Raw genomic sequence first — 18205 nt, 5'->3', positions numbered from 1 at the left:
TATGTGGTTAAAGAAGTCAGAAATTTTTTGATATGAGTTATTTGGAAGAGCAATTTTAAATGAAAGACTTAAATCTATATTTATTTGGAATATTTTCATAGAGATAGAGATATAGGCTTATGAAATTTAAAGTAAGAAATTTTTCATTTTATAGAGATAGAAGTAGGGTATATGAAGTTTAAAGTTAGAAATGTTTCGAAAATGTCATATTAAAGATAATATAATTAAAACACATTTAAAAATAAACCAAATATTAAGAACAAAGAATTAGTCTTTTATCCTTGAATTCAGAATCACTTTAATTCCCATCTTCTGACTGGTGGTTAGCAAAACTCGGTGTAATACCATTATATGTATCAATTGCAAAGTGAAACCGAAGAGCAAACCTAATTTTGGAAACCCTAGGCCCAAAATCCAGCTTGACTGACAAATCCCCACACAAATGCCTGTTTTTGGCACCTTCTTATCTGGAAACCCTGCTAACCAGCTTAGGCACCTAAATCCGGAGGGTCATATCATCCAGGCCTCACGCGATCCCCTCCTCCACTCCACTCGCTGCTCTCATGCTGTACATAATTGCTTCCGTTTGCACGTGCGTTTGCTTTGCTTTATTGCGCCTCCTCACCGCCTTTCGTTTTGCATTATGATTTCACCTGGTTCTGGCCACCTCCGAGTGGCATCCATCAGGGGATGGGGCTGGTGGCCAACTGGTTGGGGGAGTCGTCCGCCGCTTCCTGTTGCTCACTGTTGTCTGTCTGATTTGTGTGTTTCTTCCTGCCCCCGCCGCACTCCCACTTTCCAGAGATGTTTATGTTTATGTTTGGCTGGACGGATGCGGGGGATTGTATGTCTTTGTGATAACAAGTGTCCTGTGCAAATATTTTCAATTGCTTGCCTCGTTTTTATTACTTTTCCCGCACATGCACATGCCAGAGCACCAAGATACAACACATGTTGGCCTTTCCAGCAGTTTAATGACAGTTGCTGCAAGGGGGCGCAGCTGGGGGCGGGGCGGATGCCATCGATACTTAACAACATACAACAGCTAAAGAATTACTAATGTCGGAGTTAAACATGCCAGGATACGACCCGTCACACTCACACATGGCGTATACGCAACATGCCGGCATCTCCGTTCTGCAACAATAAAAATGTGCACTCAGAAAAAAACACTGGTCAACAGTTACAGGATTTTGGAAGGTAACCGCAGTTTGGATTGAAAATTTGAAGTGCTGATCAACACGAGTTTAACTCTTTTTGGGTTTCGTTTAGCTTAGCTCGCGTTTGGATATTTTAGATATTTTAAATTGATAATTTTTTTAGAATTTAAAAAGTATGGACGTAAGAAAATTTAAATCCAAAACCAAATATAGCTATCGTAGTGTGCTTCATAGAGAGTATGCTAAAGAGGTATAAACCAAGTTTTACACCAAAAATTGCTTAAAATTTTCCATTTTTGGTTTATGGACGGCCCCTAGGGAGTTCAACTCATTTTGTGGAGAACTTTCAGATTTGTATTTTCCAAACTGCGGCTACCTTTTCCGGGTTACTCTGTGCATTACATTGTTATACCCGTTACTCGTAGAGTAGAAGGGTATACTAGATTCGTCGGAAAGTATGTAACATGCAGAAGGAAGCGTTTCCGACCCCAAAAAGTATATATATTCTTGATCAGGATCACTAGCCGAGTCGATCTAGCCATGTCCGTCTGTCCGTTTGTCTGTCCGTCCGTCCGTCTGTCCGTCTGTCCGTCTGTCCGTATGAACGCTGAGATCTCGGAAAATATAAGAGCTACAATACTGGGATTAGGCACGCAGATTCCTGAGATTCCAGCGCAGCGCAAGTTTGTTTCAGAAGAGTGCCACGCCCACTCTAACGCCCACAAACCGCCCAAAACTGTGACTCCTACAGTTTTGTTGCTAGAACAAAAATTTTAACTGAAATGTATTGTTATCATCAATACTTACCGATTGACCTAAACAAAAGTTTGCCACGCCCACTTTAACGCCCACAAACCGCCCACAAACCGCCCACAAACTTCAAAAAATCGTAAATATGAACGCGGATATCTCAGAAAATATCAAAGATAGAGAAACGGGATTTCAGATTTAGATTCCCTAGGCTTGAGCGCAGCGCAAGTTTGTCACGCGAATATGCCACGCCCACACTAACGCCCAAAAACCGCCCAAATCTGTGGCGCCCATAATTTTCATGCTAGATACAAAATTTTAACTGAAATGTATTGGTCTCGTCAATACCTATCGATTTATTTAAAAAAAATTTTGCCACGCCCACTCTAACGCCCAAAACGCTTAAATCTGTCTACCGCCGGTAGGTGGCGCATTTGCTGCTTGCATATCTCCATTTTCCTTTGGTCCCTTTAGCTGAGTAACGGGTATCTGATAGTCGAGGTACTCGACTATAGCGTTCTTCCTTGTTTTATCTCACTTTTTGATGGTTTCAATTTATGGTTTATTTTGTCAAATATTTCATTTCACCGACACAACAATGCAAATGAAATAAAATTATTAGTATTGGGTTAGGATGATCTCGTGTTATTTTAACGAAAGCTTTAATGAGAATAAATTTCTTAAGATAAATGATATCTACTACATGTAGAAGTTAAAAGAAAGGGCTTTTATCACTTACAAGGATCAATATACAATATAAACACAAAGCACCAAAAATTAAAAGAAAGATTTAAGCTGTAAAGGCACATAAAATATTAAGTTGAATCAACCATTTCCAACTCTTTAAAAATAAGCTTATTTTTTTCCGAGTGTACGCACACACACACATAGAACTAAACCAAAAAACTGTCAATTGCAATGGCTTAACAAGAACTTGACTCTGGTCAAAGTCCCAAAGACGGGGTTGCACCAAGTCGATTCGAACCGCACCGAAAGCGAATCGATTCGAATCGAATTGAACTTAATCAGCCAATTGCCCTCCTTCATTTCGGTCCTAAACTCTTCATCTGCCCCCACAGGCGGCTCCGTGCGACCGGCCAAAGGATGGAAGGCCGAACACAAGGCCGCCCGCACCCTGGGCATCATCATGGGCGTCTTTCTGCTCTGCTGGCTGCCCTTCTTTCTGTGGTGAGTGGTAGGCCGTAATCCGTAATCCGTAATCCGTAATCGGTCGTCTTCTGGTGGCTCATCCTCATGTGACTCTCACTCTTCTGTCCCTTCAGGTATGTCATCACATCGCTCTGCGGTCCGGCCTGCCCCTGTCCCGATGTTCTGGTCGTGGTGCTATTCTGGATCGGTTACTTCAACTCGACGCTGAATCCGCTTATATATGCCTACTTTAATCGCGATTTCCGCGAGGCATTCCGCAACACGCTGGAGTGTGTGCTGCCCTGTCTGGAGAAACGAAATCCCTACAACGCCTACTACGTCTAGACCGGATAGCGTCTGCATTCCAACATCCCGACAACCAAACATCCCAACACCCCTGCGATATGGAACAATGCCCCTATAAGTGATATTTAATACTTGAGTGAATCGTTATACCAAAGGAAGAAAAACAAAGCAAAGGAAAACAAGGCCATCGGCAATACCAGAAGGATTCTAGCTGGCAGAATCCTTGGAGCTAAGCAATACTCAATGTGTGTTTATGTATACGTGTACAATTTCGTTTAAGCAACGATAGGGAATTTAAATTAAAGTTGTGTTCTGAGCCCTCCAAGCAGCGGTTGCTGGGTCTCTGCTGCCCCGGAACCATACTATCCATATATAAGTGTTGTTTGTCCAACTAAACAGGAGATATACGTAAAAGATATACATATGAAAGAATAAAAACCAATTAGAAAACGCGCGACTTTATGCATAGAGAAATTTCAATTTCAAATGAAATGTTGTCAAATGAGTTGTAAGAAACATGTAAGGTAACTTCGGCTCGTCGGAGATAAGACACTTTTTCCATAGATTATTCGACATTAATTTGTGAACACATATTTCTGAGCAAGTTATAACTGTCTGAGCTCTTTGTTCTCAATATTAAAGATCATATTTAATGATATACAAGTATTAATTTATGTTATAAATCATAATATGAAAAAAAATATTTGGCATAACTGTTCATCAGCAATATTATTTAGTAAAAATTTTAAAAATCCTATCTTATTATCAGAAATCTTTTCAAAGAACCAGAAATCATGGAAAAAGTGCAATGCCATAATCTTACCTATAGCTTTAAGTATCATATGTAACCTAGAAAACTAGCAAACCAAATCTACATAATCGAGTTAAATGAAATTGATAATTATAAATTACGCAATCGAAATTATGTAAAAAAACATAGAGAATGAAAGGGAATTGTCTAGGTGACGTTAGGAATTTTCAAGCAGAAAGACAATCTACCAATGAGTAAACAAGAATGAACTTCGAACAACCAAAATTGGCAGGCTGTAGGAAATCTCGCTATTCGCTGTAAAATCGATTCACTTATTTCAATTTAGTTAGTTGGATTCCCCTCTCTCCTGAGTTACGACGACTTTTGTGATAGTAAAGGAAATTGATTGTATTTCTAGTTGAATTGGTTTGCGTTGAGCAAGTAATGCATCCCGTCTAAGAATCTAAGAATCTGTACGATGTATGTGCGTGTGTCTAGGTATGTAAGGCCATGTATCGCTATGTATTTAAATGTACTTGCTGAACTAAACTATTGCAAATTAAAGTGTGAAAATAACGTGTTTTAAAAGCTGTTTAAAATCTATGTCAATAAATGGTCACATCAGGAAAATGATGGGTGTAAAATAAATATTATAATTATAATAGGTAAATTAAGCAACTGTAGTTAAATGTTAAGGTAGTTAAAGGGACGAAGAAAAACAGTAGCGTCTTAAGAAATTTATGTTGGTGAAATGTTCTGCTCTCCGTATTTGATTTGCACTTTCTATTCGGTTCGTATCGTAATACAGATTTTTATTTATTATTAGTTTATTTTAACTCCAAATCAAATTTCAAGCTTGATTCATAAGGCATCATATGTTAATGAAAAGTTGGTTTAGAAAACAATTCAATTAAACTAGCAAAAACCGGAGATGTATTAGAAATATACTGTGCATCTTTATTTGTAGTGTAACCGCATTCTGGATCTTAAAATCTGAATGCATTAATTGAAACTAGTTAAAATCAATTGAAGTTTCTCCAACTTAGCACGCATTTGTTTATTATTGTTAAAATTGACAATGTCTTAAGAGCTGATTGAGATTTTATTTTTATGTGTAGAGATTTATTATAGGTTTGGACATATGAACTTAAAATGCGAGACTACGTTTATGAACAAAGTAATGGGATTGTGAGCCAGGCTTTAAGATGACATTCGTGCTATATTGTATTCGTAGTATGTTAATATCCAATGATTGGTTTCTGTTACATTTTAGAGTCTACATTTTGATAACTACTGCTTTGAGATCAAATACCTGAAACTAAGCTTTACACCAAATCTTTAAGTCGGTATATCCCAAAGGAGTCCCAAATGGGGCTTGCATCATTGCAGCATTTTTTCGATACTTTTGTTTCCAGGACACTTAAAAGATATAGTTATCTTTCTACGTGTCTGGGAGAAACTAAAAATATACTACAATGGTTCCATTCAATAATTTTAAGTCTTTGTTTTACATAAAAAAACATTTTTTTTTTATACTAAAATAAATAATTTATTTATCATTCTTCTAATTAAGCGTAAAACAATTTTTGCTTACTTAGGTCTATAATACTTAAGTTTAACTATTATTCGAGAATGGCAATCAAACAATTCTTATCACTTTTAAGGACTTCAATTAGGAATGAATTGATATGTCTCTTTGGCTTAGTCGACCTCCTCGACCGTGGGTCCCGAGTAGCCGCCGAAGCCTCCAGCTTGCTGGCCACAGTTGGCTCCAGGACCACCGGCTGCTCCCGCTCCCGCCGCCTGCTGATGCATTTTGGTCATGATGGGCGAGCAGTGGCGGGTGAGCTCCTCCAGCTTGTGGTCGAACTCCTCCTTCTCGGCGGTGGTGTTGCCGTCCAGCCACCGAATAGTGTCGTTGCACTTATCCAGGACGGAGGTCTTGTCCGCCTCGTCCAGTTTGCCAGCGGGAGCCTGTTCCACAGACTGCTTCACGTTGAAGACGTAGCTCTCCAGGGCATTTCGAGAGGTTATGCGCTGGCGCTGCTTCTCGTCCTCGTCGGCATACTTCTCGGCCTCGTTCACCATGCGGTCAATCTCGGCCTGGGAGAGGCGTCCCTTGTCGTTCTTGATCGTGATGTTCTTGGCCTTGCCCGTGCTCATCTCCTTGGCGGTGACGTTCAGGATTCCGTTGGCGTCCATGTCGAAGGTGACCTCTATCTGGGGTACACCCCTGGGCGCAGGAGGAATTCCGGACAGGTCAAAGGTGCCCAGTGCGTTGTTGTCCTTGGTCATCGCACGTTCGCCCTCATACACCTGGATGGAGACTCCGGGCTGGTTGTCCGAGTACGTGGAGAACGTCTTGGTCTGCTTGCACGGGATGCGGCAGTTGCGCTCGATCAGCTTGGTCATCACCCCGCCAGCGGTCTCAATTCCGAGTGAAAGAGGGGCCACGTCCACCAGCAGCACGTCCTGGATTTTGCCGCTCTGGTCTCCGCTGAGGATTGCGGCCTGGACCGCCGCTCCGTAGGCCACCGCCTCGTCCGGGTTAATGGAGAGGTTGAGGCTCTTGCCGTTGAAGAACTGCTGAAGCAGACTCTGCACCTTGGGAATCCGGGTGGATCCGCCAACAAGCACGATGTCGTGGATCTGGCCCTTGTCCATCCTGGCGTCCGTAAGGGCCTTCTCCACGGGCTGCAGGGTGTTGCGGAAGAGGTCCGCGCACAGCTCCTCGAACCTGGCGCGGCTCACCTTGGTGTAGAAGTCGTGACCCTCGAACAGAGCATCGATCTCGATGGTTGCCTCGGTGCTGGAAGAGAGCGTGCGCTTGGCCCGCTCCGCCGCCGTCCTGAGGCGTCGCAGGGCGCGAGGGTTGGAGCGCAGGTCCTTCTTGTACTTGCGCTTAAACTCATCCGCCAGGTGGGTGACCAGCCGGTTATCAAAGTCCTCGCCGCCCAGATGGGTATCTCCGGCGGTGGAGCGCACCTCGAACAGCGATCCCTCGTCGATGGTCAGGATGGAGACGTCGAAGGTGCCACCACCCAGGTCAAAGATAAGTACGTTGCGCTCTCCCTTGAGGTTCTTGTCCAGCCCGTAGGCCAGAGCCGCCGCCGTGGGCTCATTGATGATGCGGAGTACATTCAGGCCGGCAATGTGACCGGCATCCTTGGTGGCCTGGCGCTGGGAGTCGTTGAAGTAGGCGGGCACCGTGATGACCGCGTCTGTGACGCTCTCGCCCAGATACGCCTCCGCCGTCTCCTTCATCTTGGCCAGCACCATCGAGCTGATCTCCTCGGGGGCAAACCGCTTGGCCTCGCCCTTGAACTCCACGCCGATCTTGGGCTTTCCACCGTCGCTGACCACCTTGAAGGGCCAGTGCTTTATGTCCTCCACGATCTTGGGGTCATCATACTTGCGTCCGATGAGGCGCTTGGCGTCAAAGACCGTGTTCCTGGGGTTCATGGCCACCTGGTTCTTGGCGGCATCGCCGATGAGGCGCTCCGAGTCTGTGAAGGCCACGTAGGACGGGGTGGTGCGGTTGCCCTGGTCGTTGGCGATGATCTCCACCTTGCCATGTTGGTAGACACCCACGCAGGAGTACGTGGTGCCCAGATCGATTCCAATAGCTGGCATCTTGTGTGTTTGTGGATGCAGTTGCTCCTTACTTGGTAATGGATAGTTGTGAGTTGTGAGTTTTCAGCTTCCTTCTTGTCTTCAGTAATAGCTTCTTGATTGTAAGGTTTGTTGTTATTTTACTAGTTCACTTTTACTTGCACTTGTTGCAGATTGTTTAGCTTGTTCAGCTGCGCGTTTGTTTTGCTTAGCTTTTGCTTAGCGATGTTTTCTGTTTGCTTGTTTGAATTGATATGAGGCTAAGAGAACCGCGCGGCCCTATTTATACTCAGCCGCTCTCTTCGCGAACATTCGAGACCGGCTCTCTCGAAACGCCGAGAACTGTGTGCCGTTGTTGGTGCGCCAGAGCGAGATAGCAGATAGAGAGTGCCGGAAAATTAAGAGAGGGTAGAATGAAAATTTCTCGAATATTCCCTGCCCAAACGAAAAAACCTACCGCAACAAAAGGTTTCTATTTGGGTTTCTGGAAAATTCGCCCGTTTGTCTTTGTTTACAGACATCGTACTATTTATAAGCGAGTATAAATATGTCGACTTGCTTCATTTAACTTAAAAGTCTCGCACTAGATAGTTCAATGGTTTTCAAAATTAAATTCATCGGCACCAATTTTATTCACTTTTGACCAAAAATTGGAATTAAGGCTGCACGCCCACAAAACTTTGATGGAGCGTTTGGTATGAATGGTGACTTCTTAAATGTATGTCCAAAAGTATCTTAACTATACTATCATCTCCATTTTTAACCGAAACTACATAAAAAGTATTTTGCAAGATCTGAACGACTATACGTATCCATTAGCTGCACACTATTTAAGATACTTTTTAATTCATCTCATCTAAAAGGATTTTTAAACATTGGCCTCGCGCAGTTCACTTCTTTGAATATCTTCTTCATAATTTTCTTTATTTTTTAGTATATGGGCATTTCCATGGGTTCGTACGCAATTAGTGCAAATAAAAAAAATAATAAAAATAAATAAATAATAAATAATAAAATAAAAATAAAATAAAAAAAAATAAAATAAAAGTTTTCTGAATTTTTTTTTTGCTATTCGATAGCATTTTGTTAGCTCTTAGCTTAGTGTAAATGATGGGATTTAATGAGCTATCATTTTCATAATATTGGCAAAAACATGCGGTCGCGAACGTACACAAAATGGAAGTCGACTTTGGCTTAATCTAGTAAAATGCGAATTGGGACGGAATATTCTAAAGCAATAACTTTACTTTTAAAATGGATTCATGTAGCTTTCATTCGAGTCTGTCCCCAAGGAAATATCTCCATTTGTTTTTTTTATTGAATTAAGTACCGGTCGCGAACGTACGGGTCGCGAACGTACGATTTTACCATGTTGTTTTATTAACAGTTAATTGAAATGTTTTTTGCCCTCTTTGGATTTTTATCTTATTAGATTGCACTAAAGCGATTTGGTAGAAAAAGTTCAAACAAATCATATGTATTCCTTGCGAAATAATTAATCATAAAAATGCCTTTAAAAGTAGCTAAAAATAAAAAAAAGTGAATTTTTTCAGTTTTCAGGAAAATTTCTTCAACAAAACAAATTAAATATGCTTTGGTTCCACTGTAAAATGAAAATATGGCCCCTGATTTGTGAAAATAAGAAAAAAATTCGATGATTTTGAAGATTTTTTTGTTTCGGTCCTGGTTGACCATTTTTCGGATTTGCCCATATGCAACTTTAAAAGAATAAATATAAATAAAGAAAAGATTTGAGGAATATAAATGGTAGTCAGTCAGTATACATATATCATTACACCCGTTTCTCGTGGAGCAAAAAGAGTATACTATATTGTGAAACAGGTACAAGAACCGTGTCCGGCCCTATAAAGTACATATACATTTATGTAGGTGCAATGTACATTGTACATATGTATATTCTTTATCAGGATCACTAGCGAAGTCGATCTAGCTATGTCCGTCTGTCTGTCCGTCCGTACGAACTCTGAGATCTCGGAAACTATAAAAGATAGAAAGCTAACTGGGATTAAGCAAATTATTATCGGAGTGCCACGATCACTCTAACGTCCATAACTTTAAAGCTGTCTAACACCCACCTTTTTAAGGTATCTGTTTCGGCGAGAATTAAAATTGTTTTAATTTATCAATACCTATCTACATTCTTTTCTCAGGGATACAGAATTGTAAGAAATAATGAGTTTTGCTCGCAATAGACAAAATGCGAGTTAAAAAGTGGGATTGTTTTCAAATTTTCAGAGTCTATGTGTTTTTTGTTGGTAATAGCAAAAATCTTAAAACAACAATTTTTAACTTTTTTTTTAAGAAATCGGGCATTTTCTGATAGTGTCCATTTTTTCAGGATCCTAAAAAATGGACGCTATCAGAGGTCGGGTGTTAACACCGTAAATCCTAAAACAGATGGAAAGTTGTCTAAATATGTTTCATTGAGAGCCGACTTGGCATGCAAATATTATTGAATTTTCCCCGTAAGTAAGGTTTTTAGCTATACGCAAACATTTTAAACTAAAATTCTAGTACTCGAGCTTATCAAACTGTGAATATTTATTTTGAAACACCATAATCTTGAATACGATCAAACCCATAAATCTAAATTTTAATTTTAGTTTTGTGAGCAAGTTTCCGCACATTTGTAGATCGAATAAATTATTTGGCTATTCGCTTTGTTTTATTAAGTATGCTATTTTTTAGTTAAACAAATAAAACCGAGCAAATTTTCAAAGTTATTGGGCTGGGAAAATTTGAGAATTTTCATTCCACCCTCTCTTAATTTTCCTTTTTTTTTCATATTTTTTCATCATTTATTTAACGTTGATCAGCCAACCTAATGGCTATTAAACGTTGTATACGAAGAGAAAAACAATTTTACTGCTTTAGGACTCGAGTGACATGACGTCCTCTTGTCCAGAGATCACCGGGGTGCCTTCGCTTTAGTCTTCTTCTAGTCCTTGGGTGGGCCAAGGAAGCTGCTAGGTGGTTTGTGTGTGACTGTCCCTGACTGAGGGAACATGAAGGTCAATTTTTAGGGCGTCATTCCTGATCGTGGTACAATCATATGCGTCTGCAATCATACGCAGCGCACGGTTTTGGACCCTTTGGACTTTCATGACGTTCGAGTCTGAAGCCATGCCCCATAGTTGGATGCAATACGTCATCGAGGGCACCACAATTGCTTTGAACAGCAAAACTTTGTTGCCAAGGCTGAGCTTGCTCGTTGGCTTAAGCAACCAGTTGAGTTTTCTCAGCTTAGCTCTACATGTAGCTGCTATTTTAGTTGTGTGCTGCTTCCAGGTGAGCCGCTTGTCCAGGATCAAACCCAAATATTGCGCCTGGGGTGATTGTGTGATGGTGATATCGAGAAGCTCTACTCTAGGAAGGATCTTTCCTCTCAAGGTGAAATTGCAGTGTAGCGACTTTCTTCCATTTATGGATATTGTTGAGAGCGAAACTGAATTGGTTTTACAGCAGCCCACACTACCAAATTGAAGGCACAGACGGACAGCGGTAAACTACGTTTTTGAAATAAACTTTATTTAAATTTCAGCTTCCGAATCAATGTGTATTACATTTGGCGTTGCGGAGCACGATTAAAAACTTCGTCTTTTTCCTTCCCTTCTTTCGCTTCTGGCGGTTCTAGGGATGGTTCTTAAAAGATAAATGAGGTCGATATTTCTTATATCGGTACCTCGAGAATTATCGAGTGCTTATATGTACATAACATAAGAAATTAAAAATTAAATTTAAATTATGGCGGCAACAGATATGTTCCACCCATTTGTCCACTTCCCGTAGGAGTCGAGGAATTCCTGGGTGATCCTTGACGCTTCGATTGGGCAAGAGGCGTTCGCAAGAAAGGCAGTGTCGTCAGCGTATGTAGCCAGAATCGTGCCCGGCTTATTAGGACACCGCAGATCTGACTATTATAATACTACTATTCTTTTTTTCAACTTGATCGAATTTCCTACATGTATTATATAACACCGTAAAGATTTATTGTTCGTAATTCTAACACCAGATTGAGAAAAGGAATTCGTTTTTACGAACAAGGTTAAAAGATATGGAGAAATCGGCCCAAATTCGAGTCCTTATGTATGTTATACAATTCTGTATTCGTAAAAATACCGCTTAAAACATATAGATAAACACAATAAACCAATTTTTGAGTCGCAATTCTCAATATTAGCAGTGATGTTTGAAGTCAAAGTTTCAATTATATAAACAAATGTTTAAACATAGTTCGAGTATTCCAAATTAAGCTAGTTGCTTTGTTTCGATTTAAAATAGTAAGCTATCTCTGATTTAAACAAACACAATCGCGCGAATTTTCCAGAAACGCAAATAGAAACCTTTTGTTGCGGAGGTTTGTTCGTTTGGGCAGGGAAAATTCGAGAAATTTTCATTCCACCCTCTCTTAATTTTCCGGCACTCTCTATCTGCTATCTCGCTCTGGCGCACCAACAACGGCACACAGTTCTCGGCGTTTCGAGAGAGCCGGTCTCGAATGTTCGCGAAGAGAGCGGCTGAGTATAAATAGGGCCGCGCGGTTCTCTTAGCCTCATATCAATTCAAACAAGCAAACTGAAGACATCGCTAAGCAAAAGCTAAGCAAAACAAACGCGCAGCTGAACAAGCTAAACAATCTGCAACAAGTGCAAGTAAAAGTGAACTAGTAAAATAACAACAAACCTTACAATCAAGAAGCTATTACTGAAGACAAGAAGGAAGCTGAAAACTCACAACTCACAACTATCCATTACCAAGTAAGGAGCAACTGCATCCACAAACACACAAGATGCCAGCTATTGGAATCGATCTGGGCACCACGTACTCCTGCGTGGGTGTCTACCAACATGGCAAGGTGGAGATCATCGCCAACGACCAGGGCAACCGCACCACCCCGTCCTACGTGGCCTTCACAGACTCGGAGCGCCTCATCGGCGATGCCGCCAAGAACCAGGTGGCCATGAACCCCAGGAACACGGTCTTTGACGCCAAGCGCCTCATCGGACGCAAGTATGATGACCCCAAGATCGTGGAGGACATAAAGCACTGGCCCTTCAAGGTGGTCAGCGACGGTGGAAAGCCCAAGATCGGCGTGGAGTTCAAGGGCGAGGCCAAGCGGTTTGCCCCCGAGGAGATCAGCTCGATGGTGCTGGCCAAGATGAAGGAGACGGCGGAGGCGTATCTGGGCGAGAGCGTCACAGACGCGGTCATCACGGTGCCCGCCTACTTCAACGACTCCCAGCGCCAGGCCACCAAGGATGCCGGTCACATTGCCGGCCTGAATGTACTCCGCATCATCAATGAGCCCACGGCGGCGGCTCTGGCCTACGGGCTGGACAAGAACCTCAAGGGAGAGCGCAACGTACTTATCTTTGACCTGGGTGGTGGCACCTTCGACGTCTCCATCCTGACCATCGACGAGGGATCGCTGTTCGAGGTGCGCTCCACCGCCGGAGATACCCATCTGGGCGGCGAGGACTTTGATAACCGGCTGGTCACCCACCTGGCGGATGAGTTTAAGCGCAAGTACAAGAAGGACCTGCGCTCCAACCCTCGCGCCCTGCGACGCCTCAGGACGGCGGCGGAGCGGGCCAAGCGCACGCTCTCTTCCAGCACCGAGGCAACCATCGAGATCGATGCTCTGTTCGAGGGTCACGACTTCTACACCAAGGTGAGCCGCGCCAGGTTCGAGGAGCTGTGCGCGGACCTCTTCCGCAACACCCTGCAGCCCGTGGAGAAGGCCCTTACGGACGCCAGGATGGACAAGGGCCAGATCCACGACATCGTGCTTGTTGGCGGATCCACCCGGATTCCCAAGGTGCAGAGTCTGCTTCAGCAGTTCTTCAACGGCAAGAGCCTCAACCTCTCCATTAACCCGGACGAGGCGGTGGCCTACGGAGCGGCGGTCCAGGCCGCAATCCTCAGCGGAGACCAGAGCGGCAAAATCCAGGACGTGCTGCTGGTGGACGTGGCCCCTCTTTCACTCGGAATTGAGACCGCTGGCGGGGTGTTGACCAAGCTGATCGAGCGCAACTGCCGCATCCCGTGCAAGCAGACCAAGACGTTCTCCACGTACTCGGACAACCAGCCCGGAGTCTCCATCCAGGTGTATGAGGGCGAACGTGCGATGACCAAGGACAACAACGCACTGGGCACCTTTGACCTGTCCGGAATTCCTCCTGCGCCCAGGGGTGTACCCCAGATAGAGGTCACCTTCGACATGGACGCCAACGGAATCCTGAACGTCACCGCCAAGGAGATGAGCACGGGCAAGGCCAAGAACATCACGATCAAGAACGACAAGGGACGCCTCTCCCAGGCCGAGATTGACCGCATGGTGAACGAGGCCGAGAAGTATGCCGACGAGGACGAGAAGCAGCGCCAGCGCATAACCTCTCGAAATGCCCTGGAGAGCTACGTCTTCAACGTGAAGCAGTCTGTGGAACAGGCTCCCGCTGGCAAACTGGACGAGGCGGACAAGACCTCCGTCCTGGATAAGTGCAACGACACTATTCGGTGGCTGGACGGCAACACCACCGCCGAGAAGGAGGAGTTCGACCACAAGCTGGAGGAGCTCACCCGCCACTGCTCGCCCATCATGACCAAAATGCATCAGCAGGCGGCGGGAGCGGGAGCAGCCGGTGGTCCTGGAGCCAACTGTGGCCAGCAAGCTGGAGGCTTCGGCGGCTACTCGGGACCCACGGTCGAGGAGGTCGACTAAGCCAAAGAGACATATCAATTCATTCCTAATTGAAGTCCTTAAAAGTGATAAGAATTGTTTGATTGCCATCCCCGAAGAAAATCATTGTACATACACTCATACATTTATAGTTCCTACTATAGTAATCCAGTCTTAAGTTAGCAACAAATTGTTATAAGCTTAATTAGCATTATGAAAAATAAATACTTAATTTATTTTATTTTTAAAACAAACATTTTTGCGTTTTACATCTCGGAAATGGGTGGAGTTTAGTAACGTAGTGTCCATTATACAGCTTACGCTATTCGGCATTGATACAACGTGTTTTTGGGCTGTTTTAATAAAAACAAGAAAGGAAGTTAACTTCGGCAAGCGGAAGTTTGTATACCGTTGCAGTTATAATAATTAATCAATGTTAGTAACACCATCTTACATTTTTAAGGATTGTTGCTAGCTTCAGTGATATTAAAAACATTTCACGTAGTCAGCCCCAACACCACGTCAAAAAATTTTTTTTTAATAATTATTTCATTATTTTTCTGACCGTCCGACTTTTATTAAATTTAATTCGAAATTCTTAAAAATACAAAAATTGATATTCCCAATAGTATCAGATAATATGTCAAACAAGAAAGGAAGTTAACTTCGGCAAGCCGAAGTTTGTATACCCTTGCAGCTATAATTATTAAATTTAAAACAAGGAAGAACGCTTTAGTCGAGTAACTCGACTATCAGATACTTGTTACTCAGCTAAAGGGACCAAAGGAAAATGGAGATATGCAAGCAGCAAAGCGAGATTGAAATGCGCCACCTACCGGCGGTAGACAGATTTAAGCGTTGTGGGCGTTAGAGTGGGCGTGGCAATCGATAGGTATTGACGAGACCAATACATTTCACTTAAATTTTTTTATCTAGCATGAAAATTGTGGACGCCACAGGCTTGGGCGGTTTGTGGGCGTGGCATATTCGGGTAACAAACTTGCGCTGCGCTCAAGCCTACGGAATCTAAATCTGAAATCCCATTTCTCTATCTTTGATATTTTCCGAGATATCCGCGATCATATTAACGATATTTTGAAGTTTGTGGGCGGTTTTTGGCGTTAAAGTGGGCGTAACAAACTTTTTTTGGGTCAATCGATAGGTATTGATGAGAACAATACATTTCAGTTAAAAATTTTATTCTAGCATCAAAACTGTAGGAGCCACAGTTTTGGGTGGTTTGTGGGCGTTAGAGTGGGCGTGGCACTCTGCTGAAACATCTCAATAGCCTAGCTCTAATAGTTTCCGAGATCTCAGCGTTCATCCGGACGGACAGACAGTCGGACAGACGGACATGGCTAGATCGATCAAGAATATATATACTTTATGGGGTCGGACACGCTTCCATCTGTCTGTTACATACTTTCCGACGAATCTAGCATACCCTTTTACTCTACGAGTAACGGGTATAAAAACACCATATATATAATTTTTTTAAATTTTTTTATTTCCTATTATTATTTTTATGGGAGCTATAAGATTTAGTTGTCCGATCCGGCTGGTTCCGACTTATATACTACCTGCAAAAGATATAAGACTTTTGGGAAAGTTTCAGCCCGATAGCTTTAAAACTGAGAGACTAGTTTGCGTAGAAACGGACGGACAGACGGACATGGCTAGATCGACTCGTCTAGTCATGCTGATCAAGAATATATATACTTTATGGGGTCGGAGACGTCTCCTTCACTGCGTTGCAAACTTCTGACTGAAATCATAAAATCCTCTGCAAGGGTATAATAAAACCTCCTTTGGGTACATATTCTTTAAGGTATTTTTATATAACCTTTTTTAAAGTTTTACAACCCTACAATAAACAAGGAAGAACGCTATAGTCGAGTACCTCGACTATCAGATACCCGTTACTCAGCTAAAGGGACCAAAGGAAAATGGAGATATGCAAGCAGCAAATGCGCCACCTACCGGCGGTAGACAGATTTAAGCGTTGTGGGCGTTAGAGTGGGCGTGGCAAAGTTTTTTTTAAATCAATCGATAGGTATTGACGAGACCAATACATTTCAGTTTAAATTTTTTATCTAGCACGAAAATTGTGGGCGCCACAGGCTTGGGCGGTTTGTGGGCGTTAGAGTGGGCGTGGCAAACTTTTTTTAGATCAATCGATAGGTATTGACGAGACCAATACATTTCAGTTAACATTTTTTATCTAGCATCAAAACTGTAGGATCCACAGTTTTGGGCGGTTTGTGGGCGTTATAGTGGGCGTGGCATATTCGCATAACAAACTTGCGCTGCGCTCAAGCCTACGGAATCTAAATCTGAAATCCCGTTTCTCTATCTTTGATATTTTCCGAGATATCCGCGTTCATATTTACGATTTTTTGAAGTTTGTGGGCGGTTTGTGGGCGTTATAGTGGGCGTGGCAAACTTTTTTTTGGGTCAATCGGTAGGTATTGATAAGAACAATACATTTCAGTTAAAATTTTTATTCTAGCATCAAAACTGTAGGATCCACAGTTTTGGGCGGTTTGTGGGCGTTAGAGTGGGCGTGGCACTTTTTTGAAATAAACTTGCGCTGCGCAGGAATCTCAGGAATATGCATGCCAAATCCCAGTATTGTAGCTCTTATAGTTTTCGAGATCTCAGCGTTCATACGGACAGACGGACAGACGGACATGGCTAGATCGACTCGGCTAGTGATCCTGATCAAGAATATATATACTTTATGGGGTCGGAAACGCTTCCTTCTGCCTGTTACATACTTTCCGACGAATCTAGTATACCCTTTTACTCTACGAGTAACGGGTATAAAAATACATTTTTGAGATAGAAAACTTTTGTTTTAAGACTTTTATAAAATTCAAAAAACCTGAGTTTAAAGGCGTAAAGGCGTCGCCCACTCTAACGCCCAAAAATCGCCCAAAACTGTGACTCCTACAATTTTAATGCTAGAAATATTTTAACTGAAATGAATTGCTCTCGTTACTACCTATCAATTGACCCATACAAAATGTTGCCAAGGCCACTCTTACGCCCACAAAACTACAAAAATCGTACGTAAGAACGAAAACTATGAAAGCTAGAAAGTGTTGGCGCCGACATAAAATTTAAAAAACATTTTATTTCATTCCGCTTGTCATTACCCACCGGGACGCCGAGAATTTTTTTAATTTGACCATTAGTTATTAAGTTATTATTTTAAGCCCGTATCTAACGAGAACATCGTCAATAACGCTATAGCAAGTAGATAAAGGTTAAAAGTGTAAAATGTAAAGTAAATGATAATAAATTAATTATTTAATTATTTTATTTTGAGTGGGTTAGCTGAGTAACGGGTACACTCGACAATTCCGACATCGGAAATTCAACATACAAAAAATTTTAGTCGATGACAAACTTGTAAATGTTTTTCTTTTACTTAAAAAAATTTTCTAATAAGAATTTCGTCTCATCAAAGTAATGTTGCATAGCTTTGGGCATTCAATAACATCCAACCGGTAATTTTTATGACAAAAAGTGTTATATATAAAAAATTTAGGAATCTCATGGGGCTTTATGGTTTAAAATTTAAAAAGAATTCGTTGGAACCGATTTTGAGAAAATAGGGAAAAAGTGATTTACAAACCTCTTGCTATAACTTGAAATTTATTGTATTTAGAGAATGTAACCAATGGCAGCATGATAGGTATTCAATTACCCCTTCCGGCGACATGTAGCACGTATGTGTAGCATTTTTTGTATAGGAACTATATGCCATTAACA

The 18205-nt window shown here is 42.2% G+C and overlaps 3 protein-coding genes across 4 annotated transcripts in view; 2 read left to right on the top strand and 1 right to left on the bottom strand.

Annotated features, from left to right (window-relative positions):
- Positions 1 to 4752, top strand: part of LOC119560003 (octopamine receptor beta-3R) — a 47596-nt gene extending 42844 nt beyond the window's left edge. For both annotated transcript variants that reach the window (XM_037873277.1, XM_037873278.1), the window contains 2 exons: positions 2990 to 3098; positions 3194 to 4752. In XM_037873277.1, coding sequence (XP_037729205.1) covers positions 2990 to 3098; positions 3194 to 3404 — 320 coding nt within the window. In that variant the 3' untranslated portion in view covers positions 3405 to 4752. The remainder of the gene's footprint in view (positions 1 to 2989; positions 3099 to 3193) is intronic.
- An 897-nt stretch (positions 4753 to 5649) lies between these two features.
- LOC119559756 (major heat shock 70 kDa protein Ba) lies at positions 5650 to 7956 on the bottom strand. The gene has a single exon (XM_037872826.1). It carries the CDS (start codon positions 7747 to 7749, stop codon positions 5818 to 5820), a length of 1932 nt encoding a protein of 643 aa, XP_037728754.1. The 5' UTR covers positions 7750 to 7956; the 3' UTR covers positions 5650 to 5817.
- A 4380-nt stretch (positions 7957 to 12336) lies between these two features.
- Positions 12337 to 14682, top strand: LOC119561021 (major heat shock 70 kDa protein Ba-like). The gene has a single exon (XM_037874844.1). The coding sequence runs from the start codon at positions 12539 to 12541 to the stop codon at positions 14468 to 14470; it is 1932 nt and encodes a 643-aa protein (XP_037730772.1). The 5' UTR covers positions 12337 to 12538; the 3' UTR covers positions 14471 to 14682.
- Positions 14683 to 18205: the final 3523 nt, after the last annotated feature.

The sequence above is a fragment of the Drosophila subpulchrella genome, unplaced genomic scaffold (genome assembly GCF_014743375.2).
Source record: "Drosophila subpulchrella strain 33 F10 #4 breed RU33 unplaced genomic scaffold, RU_Dsub_v1.1 Primary Assembly Seq354, whole genome shotgun sequence".
Classification (NCBI taxonomy): Eukaryota; Metazoa; Arthropoda; class Insecta; order Diptera; family Drosophilidae; genus Drosophila; species Drosophila subpulchrella.
Note: the sequence above shows the minus strand (reverse complement) of the source record. Positions and strands in the feature narration are given on the sequence as shown.

What these genes read in the sequence shown, in the direction of transcription:
- LOC119561021 (XM_037874844.1), top strand. Translation starts at nt 12,539, where the DNA reads ATGCCAGCTATTGGAATCGATCTGGGCACCACGTACTCCTGCGTGGGT.
- LOC119559756 (XM_037872826.1), bottom strand. Translation starts at nt 7,749, where the DNA reads ATGCCAGCTATTGGAATCGATCTGGGCACCACGTACTCCTGCGTGGGT.